Here is a 16,930-nt window from a genome sequence, read left to right on the forward strand (position 1 = left end):
GCGCGCTGGACATACATCTTAGCTCCCAGTTTTGTTTTCATTCTTGCTCCAACTTACTTGTGTGAAGACAACGGACATAATACAAAATGTAATTTCTATCGTAGAAAATGGACTAAGTCTCAACAAAAGGAAAATTGTACATTAGGATCTTAATATAACTATGATGATAATTATTTATATCAGAAACTGAAAAAGATGTTAAAACCTGACAGTCATAATGGATTAAAGGACCACAACACTTGAAACATTTACTTGAGTTTACAACAGCCAAATATTTTTTTTCTTTTTCTTTTCCAATCTGTACCATGGTTGTTGTGAATAAATATGCGGTAATAATTTGTATACATTGTCTACAGTTACTGCCGAACCTTCCTATATAGCGGACCTTATATGAAACTTTCTCTCGACTAGCTCATTTACGCGGCTCGTGGTTGGTAATGGTCCTTTCCTTTTAAGTTTTTCCTAACTCAGTTTGCAGTGCATGACCCAATAACATGGTAAACACGAGCTGACGTATAACTGACACGTTCGTGTCAAGAAGGACCGAATTCAGGACGGTATCAGTAGAACCTACGATCGTTAAAAAACCAAAATTCTAAATGGTTTAACCTATTGAACCTTTTGCGTAAAATTACTCCCTTATACTGAAAATAGTCTAAATGTAGAGTTCTTGAACGTTGTGTCGATGTGTTGACAAAGTGTATCATTGTTTGTGTACGTAGCACCAACACTTCTCACTACACACTTGCACATTTTCACTCAAATGCATTGATTTCATACGTTTAAACAATCACATTGAAACATTATTTCGTGATATAAAATGGATTCTGTTTTTTTTTATCAAGTCAATTACAATGTCTAAGATAAGCGAAAGCTGTCATAGTGTGACACCAATAATGCAGTCCTTTTTTGACATCCACAATGCAGTCATGGACTACAGTACCGTCTACATTTATTATCCAACCATCGCATATAGAGGACCCTGTGTTGAATTTTATCTTGACCAACAGTGTTAATGGACTCGTGGTTGGCCATGCTATTTTTCCAGTACAATAATTTTGCCGATGCATTTTGCTGTGGATGACATTACACAGTCAGCAAGAGTTTTGTATAACGGACACATTCGTGTCACATGGGGGTGAAATTTAGATGTCTGACCGTAAGATCATTAAATCAGCAAACTCCTAAACCACTTAAACTTACATTTTACACACAATGTAAAGCCTATTATAGCGAATCTTCTTGGAAGAAGTTGCGTTAGAATGTATAAACAATAAATAAATTCATGGCTCAGATGCTAAGCCTCTTTGCTGCTAACAAGACAAACTGATACTGAAATCAAATAAACAACCCATACGTTTTATTTTTCCTCAAATTTTGTTTCCTGATTCAGCAAATTTCTAATAACATTTAAACCAACTGAGCACTTGATACTGTATGAGTTGCTATGTTTGTCTCCAAAACGATGGCATAAAAACCAAAGGAATTGTGATGGTGTTGGTTAACCTAATAATTAACAAAAGCATACTTCTTCCACATAATATTATTTCTGCTAAACGTTTAGGGTATGACTTTCTTTCAGGTTCCTGTAACATAGCAATTGGTAGAATCGGTCATAAGACTGATTCAAATCGAAAACATTTGTTTTCATATGGTTCTAAAGTTTAAGATCAATATGGAAAAATATTTTAGTTCAATTCAAAAATCTTTCACTGCAGTAATTTAAATTTATTTGAGAATGATACCTAACATAAAAAAACTAAATATCTGATAGTAAGAATGAAACAAAACCAAAGGTATCATATACACTATTTTATCTATCCATCTTTCCCTACAACAAGGAATATGAAACATATTAGAATATATGCAGGTGGCATATTATTATTATTATCATTATTATTATTATTATATACGACACCAAGGGTTCTTCAGATGAACTGTAAAATTCTTTTCTATGTCTTACGTATCGTCATAGATATTCATTCCACTGTTTAGTTGTTATGAATCGCACAGATGTCACATGTCATTGATTTGTGTTGACTGTCACGTGCAGTTGCATGCGCAACTTTCCGTCTTACTTTCCCGATAAAAAGGAAGAAACGTTCTTTTGGGGGTTTCCATCGCATGATGGGCTATACATGGCGGACCCTGAAAAACCCTGGTAAGAACGACAGATCCACTGGAGCAACTGCTAAGCTTTCTCGCATACGAACACTGACCGAGCCCTAGATTCGGAAGAGAAGTAAAACTGGATTGAAAAAGCCGACATCCGTAGACAGTAATACGTTAAATGCATGTCTCTATATCAGTATTTCAAAAGTATCTAATATTCATTATACCGATAACTGTAACCAAATTAGCTTGCTTTTGTGCGTTTGCCGCCATTTTCAGCACACGATATGCCATGATTTGTGCCAGCATACAGTACATTTGGTAGCAGAAGGAACCAGACGGAAGCTTAGAAGGGCCATCAACCAATGGGAAGTCAGTAGAGAAGACTAAAAAGCTTATGAACAAACGTAAATGTTAGTTGAAATCATGGCTTGGAATGAATCAAGCTTCTTCCTTTTCTCTGTTATTTTCTCAGGGTTGGGGAAGCAGAGGTTGTGGGTTGTTTTCTTTCTTTATATATATATATATATATATATATATATATATATATATATATATATATATATATATAATACAAAGCCAAACATGGGAGAATACAGTTATCTAGACTTTTTAAAAGTGGTCTTCTAGATTAAGATTTCTAAACAAGTGGCTGGTTTCAACAATAATATAGCCTTGTTCTCTGATGATCTGTCATACAAATGAAAAAAATGCATTTTTCTAACTGTGGCAAGTTTATAGGTGTCCTTTATGAACTGGTGTCCTTTAGGGGCTGTTTCACTGCATGTATTTCCATATGGGCTTGCAGATTTCCATTCCAACTAAACAATTCATCACAAACTTCACACTTAAAAGGTTTCTCTCCGGCATGTATCTTCATGTGTACCTTCAGACTTCCACTATAGCTAAACATTTTATTACAAACTTCACATTTGAATGGTGTTTCCCCAGTATGTATCCTAATATGCACCTGCAAATTTCCATTCAAATTAAATCTTTTATCACAAATTTCACACTTGAAAGGTTTCTCTCCAGTATGTGTTCTCATGTGCTTCTTCACATATCCTTTCTGACTAAACTTTTTATCACAAAGTTCACATTTGAATGGTGTCTCTCCAGTATGTATTCTCATGTGCTCCTTCAGAAGTCCACCGTGAATGAACATTTTTGGACAAACTTCACATTTGAATGTTTTTTCTCCAGTATGTATCTTCACATGGTTAATCAAAGCATAATTATACCTGAACAGTTTATTACAAACTTCACATTTAAAGGATTTCTCTCCGGTATGTATCATCATGTGCACTTTCATATGTCCTTTCTGAACAAATTTTTTATCACATGTTTCACATTTGAATGGTTTTTCTCCAGTATGTATTCTCATGTGGTCCTTAAGACGTCCACCGCGATGAAACATTTTATGACACTGGTCACACCCAGATTTGCTTTCTTCAGAATGTATCTTCTCATGGTTCTGTAAAGCAGAATTAGGCCTAAGGCTAACCATTTTACAACTTCATATTTGAATGGTCCCTCTTGTATGTATGGATGCGCCTTCGTCAATTTCCCTAAACATTAAACATACGATCCTCACATCTGAAAGGTTTATCTCCTGCACATATCATAACCTTTATCTATCCACTCCGACTAAATGTTTCATTACAAAATTAACTTTTGAATGGATTTTCTCTGGTACATAAGCTTACGTGCTCCTATATAGCTGAACATTTTGGCCGAGGCTATTTGTACTGCTGCCGTGTATCTTAACTGAGAAAGACTATTCACACGGATGTGCATCTTACCTGAGAGAGACTTTTATTACGGCTTCGGCGCACAGGTGCTCGACGCGAGCTTGATGTTGAAAATAAAAATCTGCACCATAAAAATCATACAGAGTTACAAAAATACCTTAGATTACCCCAATGACCCGTTCTGTCATAGGACCCTCTCTATCATAATATAAAGGAGTGAAGGTACGTAACTTCCAAATACTTCGTTCCACCCATGACCCTCGATTTCCTTCTGATATTTCGATCGTTAAAGGCACACGACCATACTCTGTGGCTTGTTTTAATCCTGAGATATTTTTCTATTAATCAAGCCATCATTGACCTTTCTGTGTTGCACCGCACTGAAGTTACGGGCTCCGAAACGTGCGATTTTCGCGAATTTTTACTGCTGAGACAAGTCCGATCTCATGTGTTAATAAATTTAGCCATTTGAGCCAATCATATTTCGGCTTTGACGTGTGTGCCGTATAGTTTGCATATTTTGAAAATAGTCTCATGTATACGATGTATGTGCAATCAAGAAGACAATGTATAATTCAAGCATGGAACAGGATTCCTAAATTGAATCAAGTTAATGGTAAGTAAAAACTTACTTTTGCATCTACCACTCTTCTGTAATTCAAGAAGGGATGCAAACATGGTACATGTAGCTCTTTTCACCGGTTTTCACATGTGCACACACTTGTCACAAGAATAGAATTCGCGAAAACTGCACGTTTTGGAGCCCGTAACTTCAGTTTGGTACAACTCAGAAAAGTCAATATGGCTTGATGAAAAGAAAAATATCTCAGGAGTAAAACAAACCATATAGTATGGTCATGTGCCTTTAAAGACGGAAATAGCAGACGAAAATCGAGGGTCATGGGTGGAACGAAGTATTTGGAAGTTATGTACCTTCTCTCTTACATATTATGATAGAGAGGGTCCTATGTCGTAACGGGGCATGGGGGTAATCTAAGGTATTTTTGTCACTCTTTATGATTTTTTTCCTTCAGATGTTTGTGGGGTTTTTCCTCAGCATCAAGCTCGCGTCAAGCACCTGTGCTTTGGCGCACCTGAACTGCGAAATACTTGTTTCTGATTCCTGTTAAAACTGGTGCAACGCAATAGTCCTTCGCCTCCGGTAGAAACGGAAATTTTCGAACAAATCAGGAGTGTAAATGAATATCAAAATTATATTATAGTCTTCCAATCAACGGTGTTTTTCCGTTATGTACTCAGAGGAATAAAATGTTCTATCCATTTTATGCTCACACGAGAAGCTACCAAAAGTCAGTGCCGGATAAACCATTAAGCACACTAAGCACGTGCATGGCGCACCATCCCAACAGGGCCACCAGAAAAAAAATTCAAATTAATTGGTGATGATACAACTGAATGAATTATACATGACCAGTTCGATCTACATGTGCAAGTATTTTGAACTAGAATGATGGCAACACTGGTATTTTCCCACCCTTTTAGCTTTTAATATTGCTTAGTTTTCGTTTGTTTTTGTTTTAGTTTCACATGGGGGGGGGGGGGGGGCACCATAATATTTTCAGTGCATTAGCCGCGGAAAAGCCTTAATCCGGAACTGCCTATATTGTATAAAGGGTCCGAAGGTAGTTGAATTCTCAGGTAATGTCAGCTGTTTACTGTGCATGTTCTACAACGTTTTGTTGTACATTCGCACAGCCAATATGAGTAACGTCATTCTTTCTTAATTCAAGATAACAAATCATACACTTAAAAAAATAAAGGAATGAGTAGGATTCGATTGTGGATCTTTTGTGCGCCAGATGGGCATATCTCCGATTGACTACAGCGATTGATGTGTTGGTAGATGACATTTCTCTGCTTACGTTACAGCTGTATACTGAAAAATAACCTGGATTGTTGCAGTAGAACTCAAGTGTCTATTTATTCCACTTGGGAAACCCACTAATACACGGACTAACCTCGAATTGTTTGCACACCATTTCATAATTATTAAAATTAAAAAGTGCGAGGAAGACACAGGTCGCATGTGAATATTGTTAGCGGCAATGGGCGTCACACTGCAGCGGTGCGAATAGATTTTGTAAACTTTTGTACAGGGCCGCGGTACAATTGTTGTTGTTGTGGGGTTTAACGCCATTTTTCAGCACGATAGGCTATACATGGCGGCCAGTATTAATGGTGGAGGAAGAACCCGGAAAACCCCGGAAAGAACCACCGACCCACGCCGCGGTACAAAATAGGCAGCATGGAACAATTTCCTTTTATTGGTTTTCTAATCATATGAAAAGACCGCCAATCATTTAATGGTAATAATGTACATATGTTATGTTTATTTAAACTTTCATCATTCAGAATATACTGGTCGTCATGCCGATAGTCTTTGCTTTTCTGGGCAAATCGCAGCCAAACTTTTAATCGCAAGATATATTTTTCAATGAATTATATCATTTATATTTGTTCATGAATTATTCTAATCTGTGTTCCGTTGGCCTAGTGGTTAGAGCGTCCGCCTCGGTTGCGGGATGTCGTAGGTTCGATCCACGGCCAAGTTATATCAAAGACTTATAGAAAATGGTATTAAAAGCTCACCATTAAGAGGTTAGTGTTAGGACTGGTCGGCCTGGTGTCAGGATAATGTGACTGAGTGGAACAACATGCAACATGTCTGCGGGCATGTTGCCCAGTGCTAGACATCACTATAAATTTCCACACTGCAGACATGGTAGCGATATGCCTGAAAAAATGTAAGAGCTACCTTAAAGATCCAAATCACACACACACACACACACACACACACACACACATTCTAATTTGTGTAGCTATGCATATATAACATGACCAGGATGTGGGTCAAGGGATCCACGGAATATTCTAATTGCTAAAATAAAATTTAAAACACTATGATCTTGAACTAAAAATTCAGTAACCAGCCTATTTATAATTTAGAAACCGATTTGTTTTAGCTCAGAAAGGGGACGGCACTCAACGACTTTTGTGTCGATTATAAACAAGACAAAGGAATTTCAGGTAGAAATGTTACCGGATCCTGAGTTTATATTCAACGGACTGACCAACGCGAACTATTATTTGGAAAATTGACCTGTCAAAAAGGTATTGGCAAATTCCATTCCGAAGTGACGACAGAGCAAGACTTGCCTTTGCAACTCCAGATGGAACGTACCAAGCGGTGGTCATGTCATTCGGGGTCCAGAAGTTTCTTCACACGTATAACGATAAAGTTACTCAAACCATTAATGGGAAGGGGAATTTCGAACTTCTTGGACAACTTACTATTAGCGACAGTTACTTGGGACGACCACATACGTTTGCTGAGAAACGTTTTAGAACGACTTAGACAGCACTTACCGTACAACCATCTATGTGTCACGTAGTAAAATTAACTGACATGTCAAAGGATTTTGTCTTGCATAACGATGCTTCGAACAGAGATTTAGGGGCCGTGTTATTGCAAGAGTATGGTGGAAACTTATTTCATGTTGCACATGGTACTAGAAAGTTGTCAACTGCAGAATGCAATTGTTCGGTCTCTGAGAAAAAATGTTTGGGAAATGTTTTTGGAATATCTAAATTTCAACTCCACTTGTATGGGTGAAAGTTTATTCTTGAAACTGACCTTCAGCACTCGCTTATGTAGCCCAGGCTAAGTTAACAAATGAGATGGTCATTATTTCTGCAGCAACACCAGGTACAGGTACGCTGTGTTAGCAAGAATGTAGGGTTCAATTGTTTATGTAGACTAGGCGAGTCTGAGGTGAAGGGTTCACCTGGAGACATCAGGAGGTAACTCAGATTACATCTCCAACATTTTGGAGAGATAAAATCCCAGATTCTTTTTCTTGAAGGGAGGATCTATACAATGGTGCAAAAATTGTAGAATATTTCATAGTACATTCGTTCGTGGTCCGCGTGGCACGTAAAAATTAAGATTGATGTATGGACTAGCATGCCGATAAAATCGGTAGCCAGCGGCAATTAACATTTCCAGTTTAGGGCATGAATTGCATTTTAATTAGGACTCGATCTGTTAACAGTTAGGTACAGATAGAGTGCAACGTTAACACGACGGTCATAATGACAAGACTTTGAGACGAACCAAGGAAGCCAGGGGACATTTGAAACAGATTTTCATAAAATGATATTTTCCAGAAGAGTTATTAATAAACGCGGACTAGAAAGGACTGATACAGATTTTTGGCAGTCAAAGTTGTGATCCTGATTGGCTAAGCTAAATGAGTGGGTGTAGGTTCCCAGACAGAATTCAGGGTTTGAAAACAATACCTCCTAAAATTATTCAGTACATGTTTTTCTGCCAAGAGGGAAATTCTGAGGGACACCAAGAAAATTAATAATTTCTGTCTTTTATACAAATTCTCCAAAGGACATGGAACTTTTCGAGACCGATATTCTAAAAAGAGACAGGGGGATTCTCTGATGATAAGCGAGCGAGAGCACGGGAGAGCACAAGATTTGTCTCAACTGCATGCAGTGAATATTCATTGATGTAAGTTTGTAAATATTGTTAAATTTATTCACTTTAAACTCAAACTTCAATTTTTCCTTGAGTTAGGATAATAATCGGGCATGTTTTATTATTCATGTAGGGTAATAATGCCATACAATATTTCATTATATGCATGAGATTGGTTTCAGTTGTTTGTATATAATAGAAATAATGTAGTGTAAGATTTTATGAGTTTTTCTGCTAAAACGTTTGTGATAATGTAACTTATCTGTCGTAATTTCGTTTATAATTTAAGCTGAGAGTGGATTTTTCCTATGACTGGAAATGTATGTCAGTGAATCGCTAATTAGATAAGTAACGTAGTTAGGACATGAAGTTAAGTCCATTAATTAGTGCGTAATTTAGCTGGGAATTCTCTTCAGCCTAAAATCAAGTAATGTGTACCAATTGGGCTCGTACAGCTGGTAAATTATAGCAACAGCGGGGTGTGATGCTTTATCTAAAGATGTCTAATTATAGCATGGTCAGATAGAATGCGATATTCGTTAACAAAATATCGGTATATGATAATATGATTATGTGTAACAATAATTAGGTTTCGAATGACAGTAGCTAGTTCTGCTTAATTTTGATAGATGATATATGACGAAAAGAATGGGAATATTGATTGATCCCAGGAGAAGCACAAACCTGACTGGTATTTAGGTTGGGTACCATATTTTTATTTGGAAGGAACGAAAATAGCTCTACAGACACTTGTATTGTACAGTGGTGAAAAGAGAGAGAGAGAGAGAGAGAGAGAGAGAGAGAGAGAGAGGGAGGGAGGGAGGGAGGGAGAGAGAGAGAGAGAGAGGGAGGGAGGGAGGAAGGAAAGAAGGGAAAAGAAGAAAACTCCGACTGATCACCAGCAGAAATATTTGGGAATGGCCAGAAGCCTGTGATGTCATGCCAGTAATTTGAGTTCGATCTGACATTCGCATATGATGAAATCAGTATAACAGAATGGCTACTTTAATTTTGCATAATTTTGTAACTATGTCTGAGAGAAAGTGACTCATTCACAAGTCATGTACGATTTTTTTTATGTAATTGATTCAATTGTTATATGTTACATATATGGGATTATTCTATTCTATATCTCTGCTTAGATCAATGTCATTCCAACCTTAATCTCATATTGCATTTTATTTTATTTCATTTTTTACTTGATCCGGGCAATAACACCGTGGTCGACGATCTCCTGGATAACCGTAACCAAAGGCCTAAATAATATTAGGAAGCGTTGCATTATTATTCCAGTTCATAAATTTTAACATTCAGAAATTTCAACTTTAAATTACATACTTTTAAATTTTGAATATTGATGACCCTTACATTTGTGCTTAATGAAAGCTTGGTGTAGGGAGTGGGTTTCCTAGGTTCCAAATCAATTTATGTGCTTATTTGCATAATTTGTACCAGTATTCTATGCTCGGGTGGATATCTATTATTTACAATTCATTCTTGGTTGCATATTTTGAGGTGCACAGGTCCAGTGGTGGTGAACATTGAATGGATGCACTCTAATATTTGGAACCCTGATTACTCAACTTATTTTCCCACCTAAAGAAAACCTAAACTTTGCACATAACCGTACCGGGTTGGGGTACGTCTGTGTGTGTGTGTGTGTGTGTGTGTGTGTGTGTGTGTTTGTGCGCGCGCGTGTGTGTGTGTGTGATTTGGATTTTTGCGTAGCTTTAACATTTTCCAATCATTTCGCTACGATGTCTCCAGTGTGGCAGTTTATAGTGATTTCTAGCACTGGGGCATCATGCTGCAGACATGTTGTATCATGTCCTACCCAGTCACATTATCTTGACACCAGTCCTAGCACTAACTTCGTAATGCTGTACGTCTTGCGAAGCAGCTGCTAGTACTATTTTAAATGTCTCTGGTATGACTCAACCGGGATTCGAATCCGCGACTTTCCGCATCCGAGGCGTTCGCTCTAACCACTTCTCCATCAGAGCGGTCGGGTTGAGGTACGACCAAATGAATGTGAACTGTTGATGCATATGGTATTACATCATTTGCACGTATCTTTAAGTCATCCTGTTTCCCACATATAACAAAAACTATTTAGCTAGGCATCCCTAGTGTAAGGGACCTGAGGGTTCACCATAGCACATAATCTTCTTTTCATGCAACCGACTGCATTTCATACACCTAAATTCAGCATACATGATCCATGTTTATTGTTCAGTGGTTAATAACATTCACTTTATACCTTAAACATATATTAGAGTTTGTAAAAATAATATTGCCTGTGGATACCTATTAAAGAGTAGAACTAATTATGCACCTGGTTGGGTTTTTCTCGCTTATAGAATGTACATTGATAGTCATACGGTAGAACATTGATTGGAAATGCAACCTTTAGCTTCTATGTACTTACAGTGGTGATGTACAGTATTACAATGCTTTGCTAAATTCAAATCATCTTCAGAATAAATCTAAGCAAGAGTTTAACGTTGTTTTTTCTGAGTTTATCGTGGTATAAACTGTCAGTTGACGATTCATGCAGCAAATAACTCCCGAAGATCGTTATGTAAGCTGTGTGAGTCGGCAACTGACAGTTTATACCACGATAAACTCAGAAAAAACAACGTTAAACTCTTATAATTGAAATTTCAATAATTCCTTATGTTATTTTGCTTGCATCATTAAAAAATAGAAATCTTAATTGAGCGTAGTAATACATGTTTGGGTTTTTTCTGTTACGTAGCTATATATAGCACTTGAGATTGTCCTGCTTGATCGGAATAAGGTCATCATAATACCAGTCCTTCAACCAATGGAAGCCAAATTTATTCAATTATTTTAATTTAAAAAATGCAAGAATGTTGTTTTCCTTTAATGCTTACTTCCTGTCTGCCTTCACTGGCAGTGTTTATCTTAAGCTGTACACGTGACTCTATTTATAGAAGTGGAAAAGTAGTTCTCCTTACAGTTCATACAGAAATGAACGCAATTCATTTTGATCATGTGGTAACATTCTGACCAATGGAAATGTTACTTTCCTGTACCAGCTACTGCCATTGCAATTATATTAATTTACAGTATCATATTCCACAGTAAGACTTGTGCTTGACATTGTTTCTCATCACACTCCATCGAGTCTGCTATGGGATTAGTGTTTGACATTGTTCCTCATTACCTTTCACCGAGTCTACTGTGGGATTGGTGTTCAAGACTGGTCCTCATCACCCTTCGGTGAATCTGTTCTGGGACTGGTGCTTGACATTGCTCCTTCTCACCCCTTACCACGTCTACCGTGGGACTGGTGCTTGATACTGCTCCCCATCACCCTTCAACTAGTCTACTGTGGGGCTGGAGGGTGTAATTGTTCTAACGTTATCGTTGTACAAAAGACTGAAGAAATGTTTTTCTTGCATCTCGTTTAATATTCTGACTTTTGCAAGATAACAAAAAAATTGATCAACCAAGTCCTAGATTGTTTTACATTTTTTATTATTCTTGACATTTGTTTTATTTATTTGTATATTCTTTGCAAGATTAACTAAACACATTTCTCTGAAAAGGCATAACTATGTTACACCTTGACAAAACACCTGATAATGGTTTAACGACTGACTCAGACTTTACTAAAACTGGGGATCTAAAAATATTCAAAAGTATTAGTGGTAGATATGTTCAATATCACTCCTGTGTTGGCAAGCATGACAACTAAATAACACAAACCAAAGTTATAATACTGCATCAGAGTTACATCTTGTACTTTTAACATTTAATAATTTTAACCATCAATTTCTAACAAGTACCAAATATTTTAAAAATTGTATATTCTAAAAAAGGTACATCTGAGAAGCTAAGTGCTTGCATTCACAAAGTATAAATATAAATTGTTGCTCCCGAGATGTTACCTAAGCAATAAATATATTTTGGTTACATCTGTTAAAAAGATATTAGTGTCCACTATCTTATGCTTACTAACATAAAGTGTCCCTGTTCATACCAAATTGCCATACCTTGCATCATTTAGTTCAGGGGTTTCAAACACGCGGCCCACAAAAAGCTTGCAGCACGCCTAGTCATATCATGTGGCCCGCAAAATGATTTGCGACACCAGTGTCGTGAGAGATATAAAAGATGGTGCTGCCCTCATGGTGGTTTGAGTTTGAAACCCCTGATTTAGTTGGTCAATACGGAACATATTATTTGGGCAAGTAATTATACACTGAGAAGAAAGAGAGAGGATACAGGTTAAGAGGTTAGTGTTAGGACTGGTCAGTCTGGTGTCAGGATAATGTGACTCAGTGGAACATGATGCTACGTGTATGCGGCATGATGCCCCAGTGCTAGACATCACTATAAACTGCCACACTGCAGACATCGTAGCGATATGACTGAATTTTTTTTTAAAAGCTACGTTAAAAATCATAATCACACACACAGGTCTTATCCTGAATACCTTTGAATACTCTTTGCTAATCTCAACCCAATTGATTTAACAAATAACACAATACTTGGGTAACAATTGGGTACTGTAGAATTTGGTGCATGTTAAATCCTACCTATCTAACAATTTTTGTAATTTGTATTCATGGCTGTCAATTGTAGTGATTTATCTTTAGTTGAAATGTCATATTTGCATGGGTTTTAATTTAAGATAATAAAAAACGTTAAATTGCTAGAATCTATAAATAGATGTTTATGTGGTTGACAGTTTTTAACAACAGAATTGTTGGTAAATATATTTACAAGTTTTGGGCTTTTATCTGTTGAACAGGTCTTTCAGGTGTCTTAGAAGAATAAATTCCCATTGGATGGTTTAAATCATGTGAGTTCTTTTACAAGTTTAGAAAGATGCAATTTGCCACATAGTAGTAGTAATGATATTTTGTGTGTTTTAGCGTTTTTGCCTGTGTATAAGTAGCTCAGACTGGGCAGTTTATTTGATCTTATTTCTTGTTGCATCAACAAGTCAGCATATATATATTTTTTTTTAGATATTATTTGACAGGGAAAACATTTATTTTGGATTGTTCAGTGGAACGTAAAGTGCCATAATATTATTTTGCAACTATTGTGAATTGTTCAAAAGAGTTCTGGACATCACCCTTTGACACATCAGGACTCTTGGCAGACCAGTATTTATTTGTGATCTGGAATTAATACAGAACTTTTCATTGTTTTGGTCTTTTTAATAGAACCTTTTCAGGGTAATTTTGGATTCAAATCAAAATAATTTAAGTTCCTGTTAAAGTTTGATTTTATAACATTAATAATCAAATTGTTTGTTAAATTTTACAAACTTGTTAGTTTTGCTTCCTTTTGTTACTGTTATAACAAAGAGTCGTAACAGTATGAAATCATCCCCAAACCGATGAACAAAAGTTGTATTTACTTTTAACAAATCAGAAAAAAGATAAGACACGGACACACAGTTAAGGTATTTTCTATGGTGGACACTGATATCTAATTTCAAATCATTGTGACGTTTTTTCTCATATTAACACGACAAAATATCTTCTCTTTTTCATTCAAGGATCACTGTTACAAAACCATCCTCAAACCAATATAAAGAATGTTACCGGCATTTAAAAATCTACTGAACATGTAACAATAGACACAAACGTCCCGCATTAACAGCAGCTGAAAATATTTATTTCTTGAAGGTCATTAGCAAACCTCAACCAGTTTCCAAAGAATTTTCATGTAATATACCAAGTGATTTCAATCCTTCATCCATGTAGGACTAAAATGGCTATAAGTTGCATCTGATGCGAGCAATATTCAATTAAGAAGCAATTATTGTGAGAGATGTCACTGTAGTAAAATTATACACCCACATCTGACTTGCCTGCCATTCTTCCAAACCACATTCTTTGTGTATGATATGTTGCTATCATGAACTGGTCGTGTATTGATGTTATAAAATAAACATGGCTTGATTATGCCAAGTCCGCCCTATTTTCCAGTTGGTACCAATGTTCAGCAATAATTGATACATTAATATAACTTGAGATTGTCCTTAACAATTCACTTGAAAATTTCAAGAGATATTCATTTTACTTGTGATCAACTAAAGACGCATCTATGTTATCTCTCTATTGATGACTTCAAGTGGCATGAGCACGAAGAAGCTTTCAGTTTCGTGACTATTTCCAAAAATAGTGCCCTTTGTTTAGAAATGATGCAATTATATTATGACATCAAATTCTGTATCAAATAACCAAAACGGAGTCTGAAATACAGTGAAAACAAAATCAATATGCAAAGTCTGTATTATCACCCGATTTCTTATTTGAAAGCTAAAACTCTAAGTAAACCTAAAACTCAAAAATCTGTTAGTTGGATTTGGTCAGCCCAATATTGTAGAAACGTTTGAAGAGCAAAATAAATATACAGCTAAATAGCTTGACAATTATATGCCAGACAGGGATTTTCATTGAATCTGACATTAGGCCTCTGTCAACAGTTGATCACAAAATTTCAGAAAATTGATCCATGTTCTCAATTCGAGGATTTCTTTAACAATCAGAAAACATTTATTCAAAAGGGCAATTACAGAAATTTTCAATGAAATTAGGAATACTGAGTTTTGATACGTACTTCATATCAAAATGTAACCACAGTGATATTGGGATATTCTGTTCAGAAGTTTTATTCTCTTATTTCTTTTTAAGTTACTGATTATTTTCTTTTGTATGATAGAATGTAACGGAAAACTTTATGATTTATTCTTTAGTCATTTAACATTTGCAATATTAAAATAATAATACATTTTATCAGAATGGCACAATCTAAAAGAAATACAATGAAGAGAACAAATGTTTGCATGACTGAACACATGCTTTGAAATATATGAAATAATATTGCTATACGCATCAGATCGTAACACATGTATCATTATATGTATTGTAACATATGTATCACCAAACTGTTGTAGCGCCTTTTTGATGTAACTGCACCGTGGGGATGAGTCACAAGCAAGAGGGTTTCTTCTTTTCTACATTTAATGGAATTATGTTACCTCTAGTTTTTCATGCTGACTCCCGCACTAGTTAGTTAATTTAGATTTAAGTGGTTTTTGCACAGTCGTGCATACAACACTGTTTTATGCCTACACAGTAGGCTGTTTGATTACTCTTAGGGGAAGGAAGCCTGGGGAAGGAATTCGAGCCACTTACCCAGGCTTTTATTTGCTCAAGGAGCACTGTTTGATTGAAGCCGTCAGGCAGTGGGATTAAGATTAGTCCCTAACTGTCTGAATGGAGGGCTTGATGGCGAGTGGGAATAAACCCCCAACACACACTCCACCTATTCAGTCGCTACTACGTAGCTGCATTTAGGTATGTACGAGAGGAATAGACCCATCACACACTCATATGTTGGTACTGAATTTTCAGTAGTATTAAGGGCGTGCACTGCACGCTATTTATTTTGGTGTTTGGCCGTGGCAAGGGAGGATTAGGTGGAAGGCGGATCGAAGTTCATAGGTCTGTGCTCCTAGACTTCAGGGTATCTTGTCTAAATTGTCGTCCTACATAATTTTGAAGAAAAAAAAACAAAAAAAAAAATGTGCCGTTTTTAGTTCAGAATTTTAGCTTAGGAGAGGTATCTTAGGTGACAGGTATTAGTAAAGTTTGCCACCTTGTGTGGCTGGTCCTGATGGTCTTGAACTTTTGAGACCACCTTATACGAATGATTCTGATTTTAGGGTCTTACTTGTCTAAATTGTCTTTGTTTCATTTGCAGCCTTGTGCCGCTGGGTTTGATGGTCGTTGATGTTTAGACCACCTTATAGTAGCTAATTTGGGTTCCTTCTTTCCTAAAGTTGTTTTTAGTTTTGCTACTTTGTGTAGCGGGCCCTGATGGTTTTGGGTGTTGGACCACCTAATATGTTCTAATTTGGCGGTCTTGAATTTATCGTGGTATATATATATATATATATATATATATATATATATATATATATATATATATATATATTACTGTCACCTCTTGCTAGAGTATTCGCAGATGTATTAGTGGTGATATGTGTATGCCAGGTTTGTCAAGTATTGTTAAGAGAAAGTCGAAAAGGAGTGGTTAGAGTGAATGAGAGGAATAATGATAAAAAAAATATAAATATACATTAAAAACAATTCCCCCACCTATCCTGTTTCTAAGTTGCCTTATTTGTATTATTTTTTTTTTTTTAGATTTGTTTGGTGTTATTTTCATTTTCAGGCTAAGTCTATTTAATTAAGACAGATATCTTTGCCGAATTACTCGGGTCGCTAGGACGGGTCAAAGACATCTGATTTTATTTTCCCCTTAAATTTGAGTTTCTTAGCCTGAATACTAGTTATGTGATGTTTTTATTACCAGGCGATGTCTATTTGGATAAGGCAGATGTCTTTGCCGATCAATCGGGTCGCTAAGACGAGTCAAGGTCATCTGATCTTATTTGTTCCCTATGTTTAGGTTTGTTAGCCTGTACTAGTGTGTTATGTTAAATTCTGGCTAAAATTATTTGGATAAGATAGATTTCTTTGCCGAAGAACACGGGTCGCTT

General features: G+C 36.3%; 1 protein-coding gene across 1 annotated transcript in view; it reads right to left on the reverse strand.

The window, feature by feature from the left end:
• The window catches only part of LOC149777937 (uncharacterized), a 46,945-nt gene that overhangs the window by 17,628 nt on the left and 12,387 nt on the right, over positions 1-16,930 (reverse strand). Inside the window, exon 3 of the mRNA XM_089940545.1 lies at positions 2,863-3,626. Within this exon, the coding sequence (XP_089796671.1) occupies positions 2,863-3,626 (764 nt within the window). The remainder of the gene's footprint in view (positions 1-2,862; positions 3,627-16,930) is intronic.

Source organism: Sinohyriopsis cumingii, chromosome 17 (assembly GCF_028554795.1).
Source record: "Sinohyriopsis cumingii isolate HCF-2022 chromosome 17, ASM2855479v2, whole genome shotgun sequence".
NCBI classification, from domain to species: Eukaryota; Metazoa; Mollusca; class Bivalvia; order Unionida; family Unionidae; genus Sinohyriopsis; species Sinohyriopsis cumingii.